The following is a 19745-nucleotide window of genomic DNA, read 5'->3' on the forward strand; positions in this document are numbered from 1 at the left end:
ACAGAGCGAGACTCCGTCTCAAAAACAAAAAAGAAAAGAAAAAAGAAAAATAAATTATGCCAGGCATGATTGCTCACACCTGTAATCCCAGCGCTTTGAGAGGCTAAGGTGGGAGGAAGAATGCTTGAGCCCTGCAGTTTGAGACCACCCTGGGAAACATAGCAAGACCCCCATCTCTACAACAGATAAAATTAGCTAGGCATGGTGGTGCGCACCTGTAGTCCCAGGTACTTGGGAGGCTAAGGTGGGAGGATTGCTTGAGCCCAGGAGGTCGAGGCTGCAATGAGCCGATATTGCACCACTGCACTCCTAGGTTACAAAGTGAGACCTTGTCTAAAAAAAAAAAAATTAGAAAGTGCTTTCCCCAGTTAATGTTCTCTCCTTTCCTATCCTGGTTAGAAAGAGGGCTGACTGGAGCAATCCGGGAAAGCACGTATTGAGGATGGCAGAGCCACTCCTCCAGTCCAGGTCCCTGGGCGGCCTCCTGGAGCAGGGCTTGCTTACTTGCTTTGGAGAGTTACCTGAAAGAGAAATTGATTTCTCCCTCATTGGAGCCATTGCCATCTGGGGTGTCTTTGTTACAGCTACAGTGTTGTCCAGGTGACTCTAGCTCCTTATTTATTTCCATTTTATTTCAAACCATCTCCCTTACTCTAACAGACGGTATAATCTTACCTGGCTTCACCAAACCTTTACTTATTTCTGGCTCTCTTATAGGTCAGCACAATGTTAGAGCTCAAGAAATGTTTACTATGGTTACATTTTTTGTTGTTTTGAGGTCAGGCTGAACCGCCAACTACAGAAACAACTAGACTCCACTAAGACAACTTTAATTAAACTGCTCACAATATGACTCACTGTCAAAACCTTTACACCAATTTCACATTTGAGTTTGGAGGTCATTATTTAACATAGCTATGTACAAACCTTTGATTCAGAAAAGAACCATAAATTAAAGCAAAACTTAGGATGAAATACTAATTCGACTAGAAAATAAAAGGTTCAGGAAAACTTAATATTTTTTAAAAAAATATAAAATACAGTTGTGTTATAAACCCTGCAAGCTGACTCCAACCCACAGACACGTTTTATCTTCCCCTCTCCAAATGTGGCACAGTTCTACACAGCATTTCAGGAGTTTTGAATGTCAATGTGCTTAGAGGGCACCACTGCCTCCTCCCTCCCTGGAGGCCTTGCACAAGTCCTCCTTACACATTTATCCTGAGGCCTGTGATCTGCCCATAGATTGGACTTGGTGGGAGCATGAGGCATGTAGACAAAATGGTTTTCTAAAAAGAGTGGTTAATCCTCGTCATGGATTACCAAAGAAGGTCATAGACCTTAGAAATATTCTTAGAAATAAGGTTGGTTTTCACACAGTGGCTTTGGGGTGAGGTCCCCTGAAGGTCAGGGGATAAACTTGGTAGGTAGACCAACAAAGAGGAAAACAAAAATTGCATGCAAGCTGGTGTTCATTACTACTAAACAAAATTAGGAGTTTCAGGAAAACCTTTTACAGGGTTAGACTGCAGGCTTGTCTCTGATCACCACTGTGACAGCTGGTGTGCCCACCTGCTCCCACCCTCCACTCTCCCTCCCCTCCTCCACTCCCCTACCTCTCCCTCCCCCTACCTCCACCCCCTCTGCCCCAATGCCCCCCACCCCAGACTCCTCAGGAGAATCCCATCTTTGTCAGACTAGTTCCTAAGCTATGGCTGCAAAGGTTGGAATTCAAGTGGGGAGGAGCCGAGAGGGCCAGGGACTGCCGTGTCAGATGTACTCTGAGAGCTACCGGGAGAACAGTGAGGAATAGATCTGGAGGGTTAAAGAAAAGGGGGAGAAAGACAAGAGCCAGTGTGGGCTGGGTCTGGAAAATCAGAAAGAGGCTAAAGTTGTCAGGAGTTTGAGAAGAAGCTGAAGAGGAATGGGATAGAGAGAGAGATGTTGTTATGTGCTGCATAGTAACATCTCAGTCAACAACAGACTGCATGTGCGACTGTTGTCCCATGAGTATCGTGGAGCTGCCCTCTACAGGTGTACCATTTTTTATCTTTTATACAGTATTTTAACTGTACCTTTTCCATGTTTAGATCACATATATTCACCATTGTGTTACAACTGCCTACAGTGTTCAGTACAGTAACATGCTATACAGGTTTTTAGCCTAGGAACACTAGGCTGTAGCCAGAGTGTTTAGTAGGCTATGCCATCTAGGTTTGTGTAAGTAAACTCTGTGATGTTCACACAACAAAACTGCTTAACGACACATTTCTCAGAACATGTCCCCATTGTTAAGCAATGCATGACTGTATATGGTCCCCAACTTAGGGTGGTTTGACTCATGACTTTTTGACTTACAATGACATGATAGCAATATACATTCAGTAGAAATTGTACGTCAAGTTCACATACAGCCATGCTGTTTCTCACTTTCAGTATCGTATTCAATAAATTACATGAGGTATTCAACACTAGATTATAAAACACACTTTGTGTTAGATGTTCTCGCCCAACTGTAGGCTAAAGTAAATGTTCTGAATATGTTTAAGGTAAGCTAAGCTAGGATGTTCAGTAGGTTAGATATATTGAGTGCATTTTTGATTTACAATATTTTCAACTTACCATAGGTGTATTGGAACATAGCCCCATCATAAGTCAAGGAGCATCTGGTAGGGTGAGAAGAGAGAGTGAAAGAAACAGAGGCTTTTAAGTTTGAGAGGCCAGGCAAAGTGGCTCATGCCTGTAATCCCAGCACGATCGCCTGAGCTCAGGAGTTTGAGACCAGCCTTGGCAACATGGCAAAAACCTGTCTCTACCAAAAATATTAAAAAATTAGCCAGGCGTGGTGGTGTACACCTGCAGTCCCAGCCACTCGGGAGGCTGAGGTGGGAGGATGGCTTGAGACTAGGAGGTTGAGGCTGCAGTGAACCATGACTGTGCCACTGCACTCCAGCCTGGGCAACAGAGCAAGACCCTGTCTCAAAAATAAATAAATAAATAAATAAATAAATAAACAAACAAACAAACAAACTTAGTACTATACTCCCTGCCTCTCTGTAGAACCTGTTCTCTGAAGGGGAATCGTTCTCATTTAATGATATCCCATCTTCCTTGCACCCTGGCCTCAAGAACACCTAGGGTGAATGCAAGTGCCCCTTAATCATTTTCAGAAGGACTCCAAAGTACTATAGATTCAAGGGATCACTGTTCACCCTTTCTTTTTCGAATCAGTTTAGGAAAACTGTGCACAGTACCCCTACACACAGATGCATACACACACACACACACACACACACACACACACTTAGAGATTCACAGTGAATTTTTTTTTCTTGAGGGTCTTGCTGTGTTGCCCGGACTGGAGTGCAGTGCCATGATCACAGCTCACTGCAGCCTCGACCTCCCAGGCTCGGGCAATCCTCCCACCTCAGCCCTCCAAGTAGCTGGGACCTTAGGCATGAGCCACCACACCCGGCTAATTTTTGTATTTTTTTTTTTTTTGTAGAGATGGTTTTTTTGCCACCTTGCCCAGGCTGGTCTCAAACTCCTAGCCTCCAGCAATCCACCTGCCTCGGCCTCCCAGAGTGCTAGGATTACAGGTGTGAGCCACCGTGCTGGCCTCACAGTGAATATTACCATATGAAAGTCACTGAGAAGTCCTGCAGAAAAATTAACATTAAAATTTATTTAGCCCAATGTGTCCAAAATGTAACTTGCCATGGAAACCTCCATTCTGTTTTTTTTTTTTTAACTTATTAGCATTTAGTAAACTTATTAGCATTCCTCAGAACTAGCGCTGTAGGGAACACCTTTAGGACGTTCTGTATCCAGTCTTTTTATTGTACTGATGAGGAAATTGAGGTCCAGAGAGGTTGGGAACTGCCTTTGGGTATGTGCCAGCCACAGAGCCAGAACCTGATTCATCAGACATCCTTCCAAATCAACACTCTCTCCGGTAAATCACACTTCAGTATGTCTATTCCATACCTCTAATATATAAACAGTACACACAGCACATGAGTTGATAGCCTTGTAACTGCCAACTCACAAATCACCCTTTAAAAAAATACAAAGAAATCACTAGGTGAGAGCTGAGATCATGTATACAAACTTGAAGTGTGTTTATATACACTATTAATCGCCCTTGTCATGGTTTATACTAGTTATCCAAGTCTTGCTGGTATCAATTGTTTATCCTCATTGCCTTCTCACTGAAATAATACTACCAATAACAAATACTAGCTCCCTCTTTGCTCTCATTGTGAAGGATAACATTAATATATTGATGCAAATTTCTAGCATTTATCTTTATGCATTCAACTAAATGGAGCCAAAACTAAAGAAATCACTTGTTAACAAGATAATCAGAAACAAGTCCTTATACTGAGCACTTCATTGATAGATCAAATCCCATTATCACTAACTAAAAGGAAAATTCTTTACTTTGGAATTTGGTTGAATTTAAGACAATTTTCAAAAAAGAAAAATAAGAATGAAGAGAGGGGCATGGAAAGCTTTGTTTTTGCAAGAGTTGTAACTATTTGTCATATTAAAAAGTAAATTATGTTTGACTGTAAACTTGAAAAGGTAGGTAACATAGAAATTTTTTTAAAAAATCATATTTTGAGAGCAGTCAGTACCCAACTTTAAAGAGTATTTATGAAGAATAATAACATATTAGGCAAGATCAATTGGAATTTCTGTCTAAAAAGTTAAATATTCAGTGCCTGTGATCTGTATTTGTTACCTAAGGCTTCTTTATCAGCAGAAGGCGGCAAATGATACCCTGCAAATGTTTCCAGCATACAACTTTGCTTATCTCCCTGTATTAATGATCTTTATGGCAGCTGTTATATTAACCTTACCACATAGTACAGCAATAAGGGAAAACTATTGTGAAGGAAGAAAAAAAACCATTTTGTTTAATCTCTGGGACCTTTTTTGAACCTAGCAATTTTCTGATTGTCAAGGGTGGAAAAAAAAATGAAAGTTAAACTTTTACTGAGTTTATTTACAATCTCAAAGAAGAAACTGGACATTTCCAAATGAGTGATTCAGTAAACATCATAAAATTTGAAGAGGACACAGATTAAATTATCAACTAAATGCTCATTATGTGAGTTCTGGGTTTCATAGGGTCCACTAGGGAGCTCCCACCAGGAGTCAGGAAGTGGCTCCTGAGAAAGGCAGTCTCTCCTTCAGGGCTCTGAACTGCTCATTTATGAATATGACATTACCAAAAAAAACTCCCATTTGCCCCTCGTAAGACTTCTATCTCTTTCTTCATACAGTCTCTATGTGCACACAGATGAAGTTCAGAGGCTCTGTCTTTTAATCCCTCTTTAACTCGGAAAATATCAAACCTGACCCTGACACCATTCTACCTTCTCTTCTCTCAAGGTGTTGAGAAATCACCTAACTCTATGATTGCAATTAATGTTTGGTTCAGCTACAAATGCTTGAGCTCAACCCACATACCAGCAGAATGAACACAAGCCCCTTCCACTCCCCCAACTAGGTAATATGCTTTTTTCCTTTTTTTTCTTTCTTTCGTTATCCCTTTAATACAGACAGGGCTACTGATTAGCAAGAGGCAGTTTGACTCCAGCAATAGGTCTTCTTCACTAAGCCTCACTGTCATGGAAATTCCAGCTGCTACAAGAATAAGAGGCTCAATCCATATTTGCCAGCTCTAATATGAAATCTGTCAGAGCCCAAATTAATGAGTTCCAAATTCCTTACATCACGATAACAGGTTAAGACTGGTCAATTAATTACATAAATCCTTCCCGATTCATTGTGTGTTTGCAACCCAGATTGTGTCTTACATTACTCCATGACACAAGGCCTTTTGGCTCCTGTTGTTCCGCAGAAAGGCCCCATTTAAGTGGAGGCTGCCTGCCACGGCAAAATGTTAAATGTCACACGTTAAATTTGCACTTTTCTGTAATTGCTTTTGTTTAAAAAAAATTTAAACGAAAGCACAGGGCTCCCAGTACACCGCTATGCAGAGAGCTGGGATTGTACTTCACAGATCTCAGGGCAGGTCAGCACCTGTGTTTTACCTCTAACAGCACATGCTCCCCAGTACCGGGTCCTCTATAAGCAGTGGAACCCAGAACGTGCATATTTGTGAAAATAAGCCAAGTTTCCCTAAGATCTAAGATTCTTGTCTTTATGAAAGGATTAAAATAGGATTCTCTACATAGCCAGCTTCCCTTGTCTACCAGTAAAAATATGGGATATCTTAAACACTGTTGATCTAATCATCTTTCAGAAGCGTGTGCATATTATATTTGCATAGGCCTTTGCCTTAAAAAAAAAAAAAAAGATATTCCAGATGGCTTTGCTATTTGGATTTGTCACTGTAACACACCTACAGAGAGTGGTCTAATTGAGGACCTCATAATCATCCAGGCCAAATCTTTTCCTTTTTATAACATCACAATGTGCCTGGAATCACAGCTAGTTAAAACTCGACCTGGATGTGTGTGACCTCCAGATTCCTAGCCTGGTCCCTCCACCCCACTACATGTCTCTGTGGACTTGTATGCGCGTAGCTGCTGGGTACCGAATGGGACCGGTTCTGGTTGTGTTTCCTGAACCATCTTATTGCAGGCTAGGGGTTCTGCGAATACACGAGCGACCAAATGATGCTCTTAAGTACAACCGACACCTACGTAGGGAACAGGTTCTTTCTACTTGGGAGCCCTAACACCACTCCACTGTGCGGGCAGCTCGCCAGACCCAACCAAGGGCGCGTTCTGCAGAGGGCGGCTGCAGCCTCCGCACTGGCCCGGCAGCGCCCCCTTCTGTCCTCCGGCGGCCTGGCACCTGAATGTGTCACAGGCCGCGCGCTTTTTCCGGGGACTAGAACATAGTCCCGCTTACCGGGCCTCAGCCTAAAGCTGGTGGAAAACTTATATCACCCCCCTACACACACACACACACACACAGCACCCTGACCACACACACACACACACAGAGCACCCTGATGCAGGCCCGTTTCTGGACCTGGAGACACGCACTTCTTCCGCAGTGGCCCAGTCCTACCACCAGGCGCGACCGTCCCCTCCCTCTCCAGACGGGAGGGGGCAGGTTAACGCAGCCGGGCGCCCGCCGGGCAGGTTAGGTTCTCGGGGGCCTAGAAGGGAAAGGGGTTAACTAATGTGTGCGATGCGTGTGCAGATGACAAAATTTTGGGCACGTAGAGTTTGCCCGGCCCCACTGCGTCCGCTCGCTGGGACCCTCGGGGGCCGGGCCCCACTGGGCCGGGGCAGCACGGTGTAGCCCCTCCTCCGGCCGGGCGCGAGCGTCTGCAGAACAAAGGCTGGAGTCCAGCCCCAGCCCCAGCGCGGCCGCCCCTCAACCAACCCCCAGGAGGCAGGGCCCGCTCCACGCGCGCTTTCCAGCCTGGCAGGGCCCTGGAAGCCGGGACACGCGGAGGCCCGGAGGGTCATCGGCGTTTAAGGCAGCCTCCCACACCAAGCGCACCGCCCGGAGCCCCTCTGCACGAGCGCCTTCTGCTTATTGCTCTTTTCCCCAGCAGCCAGAGTCGCCACGGTAGCGCGGGAAGGGGCCTCACGGGCCGGTCTGCAGCAGGTGCGGCGGGGAGCCGCAGGCCCGCGCGGTAAATCGCTGTCTCTTTGCGGTCGTTGTTCCCACTCACCGCCCGCCGCACCCCCACCCCCCCCAACCAGGGTTCTTTTTTTTTTCTTTCCGCCGCGCGGTTGCCATGGGTTACCAGGGCGGTTGCCATGGGTTACCGGACCGAGGCCGGCTGGCTGGCTACCTGCCGCCCAGTCGCCGCCGCCGGCGGAGCGGCCCGGGCGGGAGGCGGCGGGAGCGCGCGTGTGCGGGACGCAGCGCGGGGGATGCGCGCGGACCGCGGAGGCGCCGCAGCCAACAGGCGGCCGAGAGTGCAGCCGCGGGAGCGCCACCGCCAGTGGGGTGGGGGGCAAAGCTATAAAGAAGGCCCAGAGGTAAGAAACTAGCAAAAACACAACCACAAGTTATGCCCGTGCTGTGCCTCTAGCAGCAAAGACAAGCGGTGTGGGGTTGGATGAATCTACACTTCTCGTCGGGGGAGAAAGGGTATTTTCCTTTTTAGCATAAGCCATTTACATAGTGTCTTTAGACCGGAGTTTAAATTCAGCAGGAAATTGTAGCTTAATGGGTTTTTTTTTCTCTTTTCCTCTATATATTTTGAAAAGAAGTCTTTGGAATTTTGGAGAAAGAGAAAGGGTCATTAACTACCAGAGTTTGCGCAGCTAAAATAGTGTCCAATGCACTGCTCATGATCTAGAAAAGTTTCCAGTAGGAGTGAGGCGCAATTGTGTCTGCTAAAAAGGGACAATGGTTGACTCGTTTGTAAGATGCATATGGCAAAGAATAGAACCAAAGTCCTTTGTATATATAGCAAATGTTAAAGAAATTTTAACATTTAAATAAGCAAATGTTAAATGCTTATTTACATCCTTCTGAAATTTTTGAACTCCACTCTATTAAAATTATTAATTTCTTATGACCTTTATTTGCAAAGAAAATTCTATGCTTTGAATGTCAAATTGCAGTAACTAATTTCAGACAGTATTTTGTATTTGAAAATGTATTTATATATAATAAACTAAGAAAAGGTCTATATTCCAAACAAAAACACAAAATTGTATTGAAATAAATTGTTTCCTTCATTGAAAAGATGTTGCCTTGTATTCATAGGATACCAGCTAAGTAATTTAAATATTAAGAGGAAGACTATTTAGAAACAGAATAAGCTTTGTTATTTTTGTTTTAAAATGTTAAGAGGCCTCTAATGAAAAGGGGTCGTCTTTTATAGCTCAAATACTGAAAACCCTATTTGTACCACAGTAGTTCAATAATAATGAATCCTTAAGGCATCCAAAAAATACAAACCAAATTCAAAACAAAGTCCAGTCTACTGTTGGATATAACGGTGATTGTGGCCAGGCTAAATGAATTTGTTTAACTTCTTGTCATAAAAAAATTTGTTCTTTTACTTTATACTGCATGTCACTTGTTTGTATTTAATTATTCAATAAAATGTGGACTAGGTTTGAAAAACTGGCAAGATACTTAATATCTTAAGGAATAGTATCTGCTTAAAAATAAATACTTGCTTGTCCCTAGTAATTTTTAAAACTTGAAATTTTAATTAGAATTAAGTAACTTTCTTCTAAGTGAGACTTTATAAGAAGCCGAAGTAACAGGTTGTTGATGTTCAGTGCTGTTGACACCTTTGGGTTATATATAAATCTAGCTCTACAACAAAACACGTAAGTTGGCTTTATAGGTGAATAGTTTACCCTTTCAGAATTAGCCAGGGAAAATGCAGTTTTGCTGTACTGTAATCATAAAGAATCCAGGATTAGAATTCTTTACATTTAAGTCACATTAAAAATAGTGTTAAATAAACATCTATTCAAGTTAGTTACATCAGTAATTACTTTCTTTTTCCTAAAGAAAGCTTTATAAAAAATATGCCAGAGAAAAATAAGAGACAAAGCAAGAAAACCACTGGGAACTGAAGTTCATCTAAATATCTCAGCTGCAAGAAATCAGTTTTAAGAAGCCAGTGTGTGGACATTGAAACAACTAAACCAAGGCTAAAAGCCTCAAATATGTACAACTCTAGCTAATATTAAACCATGTTTTACCAAATTTCCTCATAAAAAATAAAAAACACTGAGTTTCGGTCTAAGGCAGAATATATTCTCTTGTATAAAATAAGTGATCCGGCAAAGTTGATTTTTTTTCACGTTTAATGTAAAAATGATCTCATGACATTTACATACTAAGTATTAGGCATTACTTAATATTAATTTTGATGGCTATGTTACATCATCTAAAAATAATATGACAATTGGTGGCATAGTATCTGTTTTTCAAAACTGCTGTAAAACAGAAATAGTGTAAACTCAAATACATATTGCTGAAGGGATGAGGATCGCTCTTAAATGCCTGGATGGCATAAACTTTACATATTAGAATGGTAAGAAATTATTAAATCTTTTCTTTTCCTGTATTAAAATAATGAGGATCTAAGACACATTAAATCAAAATATTTACAAAAATTTAATAATGTTTTAGACCAAAGAAAAAAAGGACAAATTAAAGAACTCATTCTTATTCTAAATTTAATTTTTTAAATGTTAGTTCTTAGTTTTCTTAGCTTTTTTTTCTGTTGGTTCTTTGAAACAAGCATTGTAAAGACTTTTTAATAATACAATAGCTTTAAACTCCTAGTGAAAATGAAAAGGTTGCTTTTTGTAGTAGCCTCTGCCACTCTTCAATTAGGCTGGGTTTAACAAAGCAACAAGTTATCCTAGTTATCTGAAAATATCTTCCTGTTAGTTTCACAGAAATATTTTGTACCATTCAACATGGATGAAACTTGGGTAATTATCTCAAGAAAATGTTGTCTCATCTGAAATCTGAACTTCAAAATAGTTTATCTAAGATATCTTTGGGACACTAAAAAAAAAGACATTTTATGAAAATTATACCAATCTTCAAGTAGATACTTTAAAAGAAGGGGCTTTTTAAAAATGAATAATTATTTCTGAAATTAGCAAGTCAACATCCTTTTCTAAATTATGGGAATATTTATTGGTAAAATTAAATTTATTAATCTTTATAAGATCCTTCCTCTGATTTAAGTAATAAGTAACCACCACTGATACTGAAAGTTATCTAGTGATAAGAAATTTCACATTTAGTCAAAAAATAAATCATTAACCTGATTATACAATGATAATGAAAACAAATTATTTGTCTCCAGAAACCATTTGTTGAAGCTGATTTTGGACAATGAAAATGTATTTCTGAATCTATATATTGCAATTATAAGTCATATTACTAGCACTATCTATGTTTTTTCTAAGATGTAAACATTATTTTAATATGTCTCTATTCATAAGATACATTTCCATCTAAGCGTGAAACAGAATACTGGAAAGATTAAATACTCAAAATATTTCAGTCTAACACCCAAAAGCATAGTGTTTTGCCAGTGCACGGGAGGTATCCACAAAATATCAGCCACATGTCTGAGAGAGGCAGTCTGGTCTACACTGTTACTCTTCATAGGGTTTAACAACATATACACCGTGTTTACGGTAACACTGCCCCACTGATACGAGAAGGAATACTCTATCTTGATTTTAAATGCTACTTAGTTACCTATCTTTTTAAATTCAATAAAACCAGCTAGGTTTTTTAAAACATGTAAGTCATTTCATTGGAGGGCAAGATCTTGTTTACCAATAATGTCTGCCTGTAAAGGATAGTATTGCATTCACAGGATTTTTAGCTTTACACAGAAGCTTACCTAAAATAAGACAACATAAAAATACCACTAATAAACAACCTAACATCTTTAAGAATTTAAATACCTAACATCATGACAGTGAGCTTTAGATAAGAATGTATTATTATGAAGCTTTCTTCTCTATAACTGGACATAATTTGCTATTCCTAAGTTAGTAACATTAGAATTATTTTTCAGGATTCCTGCAGAGCTGTATTTACTTTACATCCATGTGAACTGCTGTCATCACTACTGTGTCCAAGCCCAGAGGATGAACTGGAAAAGAAGAGAGGGGGGAAAATAATAAAAAGAGGAAATTGGTTTTCACAACACACTCAAAGCCTGAGTAACAGAGGAGAACTTTAATTATCTCCAGTCACAAAGAGAGACAGGAAATTTGGACTTTTAATTAGCCATTTGGAGTGCAGTTGGATATTTTTTTAGCTAGATAATTTAAACGCGAATAATTCAAGTCTGACTAAATGAAAATCACATAATCAGAATGCAAATAATTGAATTTCTACTGCATTCATTAATTCAGTGTGGAGGTGTGTGTGAAGACTACTATGATGAGCTGTCACAGCTCAATAAAATCTCAGTCAATTAATTTTTTCATTATCTTAGTATTACATCAACAAAAAAGTGAAGTGTGTATATATATCTATACACATGCATATGTGCATACTATGTGTTATATAAATACATATACATTAAATCAAAATGCAAGGAAATACCTTTCTGAATCATAATCTATATCATTTTCTTTTTTTCCTTCTTCATCTTCTTCAGGGAAACGTCTATTCATTAAGGCAAACTTGTGAATTGCTTCTTCCACAGAGTACTTAGTCTGCCCAGAAACACATGCCTCAATGTCTTCTGAATTCAGATGGCTCTGTAAGAAGAGGTGAAGGCTGCTATCTGAAAGCAAAAGTGCATTCTGTAGGACTCTATATTTAAAAAAAAAAGGAAAAATAATTGGTGAACAGGATGGTCAGTGATAGGGTAGAAGAAAGAAAAACATTAGAAATGTACCACTGAAGGTAATTTCTCTACTGTGGTAAACTTTGTATCAATTATGGGCTCTGCCCATTAAGGGGAGGAAAGCATATGTTAACTTTTATTCAATTATTTGGAAATTTAGGTGGGTAAAAACATGAAGCTAATAGTTAAGAACATCTGTTAAAAGAATAACTTCAAGGACATTTCTTCAATTTACCCGTCTGTTATTACCATGTGGATTAATTATGGAAATATTTTACTTATATGTCATAGAAAGTTATTCTACTTTAAAAAATTTACTGCCAACAGCATGTCAATTCAGTGATCTTTATGGGATAGGTTGTCATGAAACATCAAAACTTTCAACTACTATTAAAAATTATATGAAGAAGTCAATACAATTCTCAGCATATTTTACATTTTAAAACTTTACAAATATAGTTATATACTTAAGGGCATGTTTACGACAGCTCATGAGAGAGATGGCTTTTTTTAATACTTAAGGTTAACTGTAAATTTCTCCAAAACCTTTAGGAGCACTGAATCTCTGTGTTGTCAAAATGAGCAACCAAATAAAATTGATCCCAGCCAACTTTACCATATATATAATTAAAATATGATAATTCTGTGATGAGTACATACTGTTCTTCCCACATTCAAGATCAAAGTTTACAAAGACAGAACAGATTTCAACCAGGGCATCAGAACTACATGGAAGATTAAAAACTATCCTGTAGCAAAATCTATAGATGCTCAAATTCATATTAGTGAATGTGTTTTCTCTGAAATGCACATCTTAGAATATGAAATCAAATCAAAGTATACCTTTATATTTAAATAAAAACTGGTTTATCTTTTAGCAAAGATGTTGACATATGATAATTTAGTCTCTACTAATAGTTCAATAATTATGTAAGAGGAGACACTAAGACCAGATAGAGGGGACAAAACTAACAAACTAAAACCCAAGTAGAATTTTGTCCAACATAAGATTTTTCCGATACAACGATCTGTGAAAAATAGATCATGTATTTCAGACCAAATGAACCTTACCTTATATTCTGCTTGTTTAAACAAGTAATAAGGGAAGTAAATCTCTTTTGGCCATTAATATCAATTTAGTGAAAATCCAAGGTCATTATAATACCAAGTCCTTTTCTATAAAATAGAACAATCATTTCTTAACAAAGGCAAAAATGCCTAAAAATTCACAGTATTAAAACCAAAATCTAGCTGTCCCCTTTGCTTCAGCAGGTTTACAGTTTGACAAAATATTCTTTACTGGTCTATTAGAAGGAAAAGTAAAACCTTTGTGCTTTTTAAAAGGCAAAACCTCAAGCAAAGCAGCTAAATCCTTCTTTTTCCCTCTGTGTCCTCGGCCCTGGGTCCTCCCAAAAGATGACCATGTCACATGATAATGATTAATTTACCAAGTACAAGTAGCTAAGTAGTAAATCCCTCTTACTACTCTTTAAGATTTATTTTCTACATTTACAAATATTTACCATTCTTGTTTTAAATACTTCAGATTAAGAGAAGAGTTATAGAGCAACAATCCATTAATATGAACTTGGATCGTGAAGTCTGTGAAGTCTGAGCAGAGTGTTTCCTGTGGCCTCTGTCCGCGGTTTCCTGCCTGCCATAAGTACAAGGAACTGTTCATGGGATTGTACTCGTGGCTTTGTTTCTGTTGGAAATGTGTTTTATTTTCTTTATAAAATAATGGGTAATCTTTAAAATTGATTTTAGATGGTTTGAGGCATTACACCACAAAAGTAATGAGCACTAATGCCAATGATATTGGACACAAATTCATTTTAGCTTTATTTCATGTCTGAAGCAATTCTACTGAGCCTTGAACCGCTCACGTGTTGTTATTAACTTGCTAGTAACTTAACACATGGGTACAGCAAACAAAAGTGATCAGAGTCCAGGTTGATCGGGACCTCAAGGCTACTGTCCTTTTTCTTGAGCTATAATTCAATTTCCAATTTTACTGTACATTAGACTCATTATTTCCCAGCGTTTTCTTTTTCTGCTCAATACTGCCATCTGGAGGACACACAGATGAAAAGAGAAGGAGCCAGGCTCATCCGGCTCACAACTCCAAAGGGCGAGAAAGATGTGGCTGGGGAAGGGACATCTGAACACTCCGCCAGGCCTAGAGTTCAAACCAGTGAGTCGGCTAGGCACAGTTTTGGTTTTTGGAATCTCCTCTGTTTCTCTGGCTAAATTCATGCCACCATACTCCATGAGTTTTAAATAAGCAAAAATAATTTTTAAATGTATTTATATGCTTCTTATTTTAGTCAGATAGTTCATTCTGAAATTTAAAATGAAAATTTTTGAGAGTGTTTTCCCATCTGGTTAGGTGAGCATAATTAATTAATTTTGAGTACTATTTGGCTTACTATCAGAGAGGGCTGTGACTGCCACCATCATAATATTAAATCCTATTTTTTCCTTAGTCATGTTTGTGCCATATTTTCCACAAACAAATCTAATAGCCCAAAATCAATTTCAAACCTAATATAAAGAGTACTTTGTAAAACAGTCAATAAAATGTCATTTGTAGAAACCTCCATTTAAAAAGTATATGATTTTCAAACCTTTATAAAAGGAATAAAAACTAGCCTCTAGGATTTTAAAAGAATTTCTAGAAAGATATTTATAGTGCAAATCAGAAGTTATTCCTTTCCCCATAACAATTTTAGACTAAACAAAGCAAAATCTGTTTTTTTTCCCTAAACTGGACACAGTTGAGAAGCAGTTTTCCTGAACATGATTTTATTAGATGTATTATATGCTGGTTTAGCTGAGAACAATATATAGCTATGCAAAATCATTTCATCCTAACTAAGGATGTCCTGGGTCTGCTGAACCCAATACAATGATACATATACACATCTGCATAGTACATGGAAGGTTAGCAGTTTGATGTAGAAAAAAAAAATTAACTCAGCCTGTTTAGCTCTTACTATAAGAAAAAATAAAACCTACAAATCTTCATTGAAGACATTCATGATCTATGCTGTGGTGCCCTCTATTGAACACAAAGACATAAAAATCGTGTGTGTGTAAAACTAGCTGTCATGGTTCAACACTAGCCTTTTGTAAAAAAACTTTAATATTCCTTAATATTTGAAGAAATACAAAACCATGATACTAAAGTCTAAACTGTAGGGTAAATGTAGTTGTATTAATGGGATGAATTCAGTAAAGAAGGGAAGCGGCTCCCAGTCATGAACAAATCTGTTCAAACCTAAATTGAAAATCCCATTCAAACTTAAAAATTAGTAGGAATTCCATTTTTCATAGTTAGAGACTTACTGAGTTTATATTTTTTAGCCTATAACTTTCTTTTCGTAACTATTAGAAGGGACTTTAAGTTTATAATTACTCAGGGGCAAGAATACAAAAGGGAGATTATAGTTAAGAGTGAAGAAAAATGAATATATTTGAAAAATGTCACAATCATACCAAATTTAGCCAGCATTTAAGAGTACTGCTAATTTTAAATTTGCCAGGTCCTGGGATTCATATAGTATGTCCACCTTTCCTATAATTTCTTTCTCTATAAAACTGAGATAATACCCAACTCCTAAGATTTTTAGTACTGAGACTAAAACATGTAAAATGCCAAACACGCAGAAAGTGGTTCGATAAATGGTAGAAATTATTCTTATTTGGCACCTAGTCAAAGAAACAATTTTCTAATTCCTCTACAAAGATCAGTACTTTCTTATTACATATGTATCATTTCACAAATGACCTTAAAGAAAAATAGGTATATATACACATATACAAAGACATTGTGGTTTCAAAAGGTTCGAACATACTTAGTGCTTCTGGTTCATAACTTCAAAACTCACATGAAAGCCAGGCTTTAAAAATACATGCTAAAAACCTACAATACAAGCATGTTTCCATGTTTTAATGCTGTGGTTCCTAAAATTCCTCTACAAACAAGGTACAGGCTATTGATGGCTGGCCCTACTTAACAGGTAACCAATGGGGGCTCAGAGGATGTCAAACTGGGGCCAAGACACAGTGCCAAGGTACACATCACATCCAGTTCCCTAAAGTGGACCCAGGTTGGGTGAGGGGAGGGGGCACCAGGGGCAAAGACATGGAGGGTGCTACCTTAACACGACCCGGGCAAGCACAGATCTGAAGGACACAGAAGGGAGGTTGGGGAGGGTCAGCAGGGGCCACAGAGCTCAGGTCAGGCCTGAAGCCAGCCCTGTGGTATTTGACTCCTTACTTCCTTCAGGTTTAGGCTGTGTGGAAGCACCAGCTTTCATTTTTAAAGTGAAATATTAACTTGTAGACAAATGTTCACACACCACAGTGGAACAAGTGATATCACAAGAGAACCCCCTGCCAATTCCATGATTTGACAATCCAATCGGATGACAATCCAGATTCAGTGTTAATGAATCTAGCCGTAGCCCTGGATGTGTACACAGTGCTCCCCCTAGAATGGAAGTGTCAGAAGGACAAGGACTTGTTCATTCTGTGCAGTCCTATGTCCGTGGCACGCAGCCTGGCCCAAAGCATTCACTTAATAAACATCTGTTGAATGAAGGATTGCTGCATGGTTTTTAGAGTTTTTTTCCAGTCCTTTTCATCTGTAGGACACAACCACCCAGTGAGGTTGGCTATGTGTAAGTAATATTATCCCACTCTATAGCAAACAAAGCCTTAAAAGGAATGAAGTGACTGTTCCAAGGCTCACATGCAGCTAGAAAAAAAACCAGGAACCATGATTATGGGAGACCTAGAACCCGGCTCCTTGAGTTCCTGAACGAGGACACTTTCTACTATGACATCTGCATCAAATACAACCAGCAAACCGTCAAACCATGCACTATGCAAAAATAACCTGGCACAAGCATAACCCCACTATGGCTGAATGACACTCACGGGGTCATTAATTTGGGTAGATCAACTGTGGACAGAAAGGTTGTGTTCAAAACAACGAAGTAATTCCTGGTCAAAAACACATACCCTGCACTTAACTAGCAATATAATTCAGAGGTACATGCTGTCTTCTGACCTGAAATAAGACTTCCCTACAGAAGACAAGCTGCCACAGCTCCCCGAGGACAACATGTTCTACACTAGAGTGACAGGCAATTCTGTAGAATTGTGTGGCAGGGACCACATCTCAAGGGAGAGGCCATCAGCCACCTGGGCCTCATAGAGACAATTAAAATCAGAGGCCTCCTCTAGGGGAAAGGGCAGGAAAAACTTGGCCAGGTCTCTGTCCTGCCATGCCTGTGATACCCCCCAAACATACAATGAAATGTTTTTGGAGGACTTGGCTCTGCTGATCTGTTCTTCTGGTCTCTTGCCATGTTTATTCCTCTGGCTTCTCTTCATTGGCCCACTCTCCCTCAATTTACAATTTTGGATCTTTCTGTATGCTTCTAGGACAGCTTCAAAGAAAAGGCACTAAGTCAATCTAATAGAAATAAATATTAATATTAATGTGCATACTTAATATCCAAACCCTTTATGAGAGAGCCAAATGGGGAGGAGGCAGTATATTATTTCAGGCTAGCTCTAAGGTCCTATTTAGTGAACCCCAAAGGAGATGACTTCAGATCCTGAAACTACTAGAAAAAGAAACAGTTCGGGAGACTGGGTCCTGTCAGTAACTAGTAGTCACATGACTCAGCCTATTTCCTTATCTACAAAATTGGAAATTAGAAAAGCAAAAGCTGTCTCATGTCTAAGTGCATTAAGATAATAACAGCCAACACGAAGACAGCACACATTGCATGCCAGACACTGTCATGAGTGCTTTACAGTCACTAACTTGTCTAATCTTCTCAACAACCCTATGAGGTAAGTACTATGATTACCCCATTTTATAGATGGGAAGACACAGGCAGAGGAGGTAAATGATCTGCCCAAGCCCCCAGCTAGTAAGTGGCAGAGCGAGGATCTGAACCCAGGTAGCCTGGCCTCGGAGTCTAGGTGTAAATCAGTGTGCTATATGGCCTCTAGCATTCTGGGTATTCCAGCATTCCAAAGAGTGGAGCAGGGGAGGGAAATCACTGGTAGTGTGAACTCAGGCAGCTTTAACTGCAATACCCACCATCACAGAGTAATCCAGAGTTAATAACTCACTGAAACTGTTCACACGCCACCAAATACTCCTTTATAAACACTCCCTTCAAAGATCAGTGTTAAACCATTAGAGGAACCCAGAAGGATATTAGCAGCCCATTATTGAGCTGATTTTGGTCTGTAAATTCTAAGCATTGTAAACAAAGACAGTTTTTAAGAAGCGCCTTTTGATAATTAGGCATATTTGCTTCCTGGCAAATTTTTACTTTTGTCAGCTAAACGCCCATGTAATTTGGATCTGCTTGACAGCTTAAAGGACCATATATTTGTTATTTAATTCAATTTGTTCATTGTTTTCTTTCTAGAAGACTTGGTCCCAAATATGTACGAGATGACATGAGCCACAAGATGGTGCTCTAATATAGGAAATGGACCACTGGGTTTTGCTCTAGTGCAGATTATTTGCATTTCAGAAACAGGAACATTCTTCCCCACACCATCATGCAGCTCTTGCAAAGCACTTGCTCACACCCCTTGTCTGGCCACAAAAGTTTCTGGACACTCACTTTCTGAGGAAATCTTCCAGACCCTGGCGACGCTGATCCACATGCTGGCGATTGTTCATGTTGAAAAATAGGTTTTTAGATGGAAGTTCTGGCAGTTGTCTTAGAAGAAAGAAAAAAAATGTTTTTAAATGATTAATTCAAGGTGCTTCTGTTATAGAAATCCCTCAAAGTGAAGGCAAATTATGTATGATGATTATTATCACACAGTTATTCCATAGTTATGATTATACATTATATAGTTATATAATAAGGGTATGAGGAAGTCAGCTTAAAGAAAAACCCATCTTTAAACATTTCTGAGGCCTTTCATGGCCTATACCCATCAAAGTTGGTGAAATTCAAGTGATAAATTTTAAATTCAGATGCAGTAGCTAAAAAACTAAAGCTACATATTGTAATCAAGGCAAAAGCCTATAAAAATCCTTCATATCTTACATATTTTAATGAACATCAATTTTAAATATTGAATATAATGACAAAGTCTCCTCAGTATACTCTAAATCACTTACACCAGCAACGCATTACTTTGGAGTCTCTGCCTCAGCCACACGAATTCTCTATATCTTCTTCGTACACAGGATGTTTTCATTGTAAAACACATGCTATTAGTCTGTACAGAAAAAGTAGAAAAATGAGTCTTACCTGAGGAAAAAAAAGCATTTCTTGTATCTGTAATTCATAATATGATCTCAATATTCATTCTAAATAGGATTTAAACCACCAAACATATATTTATATTTATATTTATATTTATGCCAGTACTCTGAAATCTTGCA

General features: G+C 39.1%; 1 protein-coding gene and 1 long non-coding RNA gene across 6 annotated transcripts in view; one reads left to right on the plus strand and one right to left on the minus strand.

The window, feature by feature from the left end:
* The first annotated feature begins 5571 nt into the window (after positions 1-5571).
* LOC129060352 (uncharacterized) lies at positions 5572-12314 on the plus strand. Its single transcript, XR_008526973.1, has 2 exons — positions 5572-7630; positions 11525-12314. It is a non-coding gene; the product is annotated as an uncharacterized LOC129060352 (long non-coding RNA).
* The window catches only part of SNX10 (sorting nexin 10), an 83376-nt gene continuing 73392 nt past the window's right edge, over positions 9762-19745 (minus strand). For all 5 annotated transcript variants that reach the window (XM_009242935.3, XM_054559363.1, XM_054559362.2 and 2 more), the window contains 4 exons: positions 19479-19579; positions 18970-19068; positions 12061-12273; positions 9762-11602 (listed from right to left, as the gene is read on the minus strand). In XM_009242935.3, the coding sequence (XP_009241210.1) occupies positions 11521-11602; positions 12061-12273; positions 18970-19068; positions 19479-19579 (495 nt within the window). In that variant the 3' untranslated portion in view covers positions 9762-11520. The remainder of the gene's footprint in view (positions 11603-12060; positions 12274-18969; positions 19069-19478; positions 19580-19745) is intronic.

Source organism: Pongo abelii, chromosome 6 (genome assembly GCF_028885655.2).
Source record: "Pongo abelii isolate AG06213 chromosome 6, NHGRI_mPonAbe1-v2.0_pri, whole genome shotgun sequence".
NCBI classification, from domain to species: Eukaryota; Metazoa; Chordata; class Mammalia; order Primates; family Hominidae; genus Pongo; species Pongo abelii.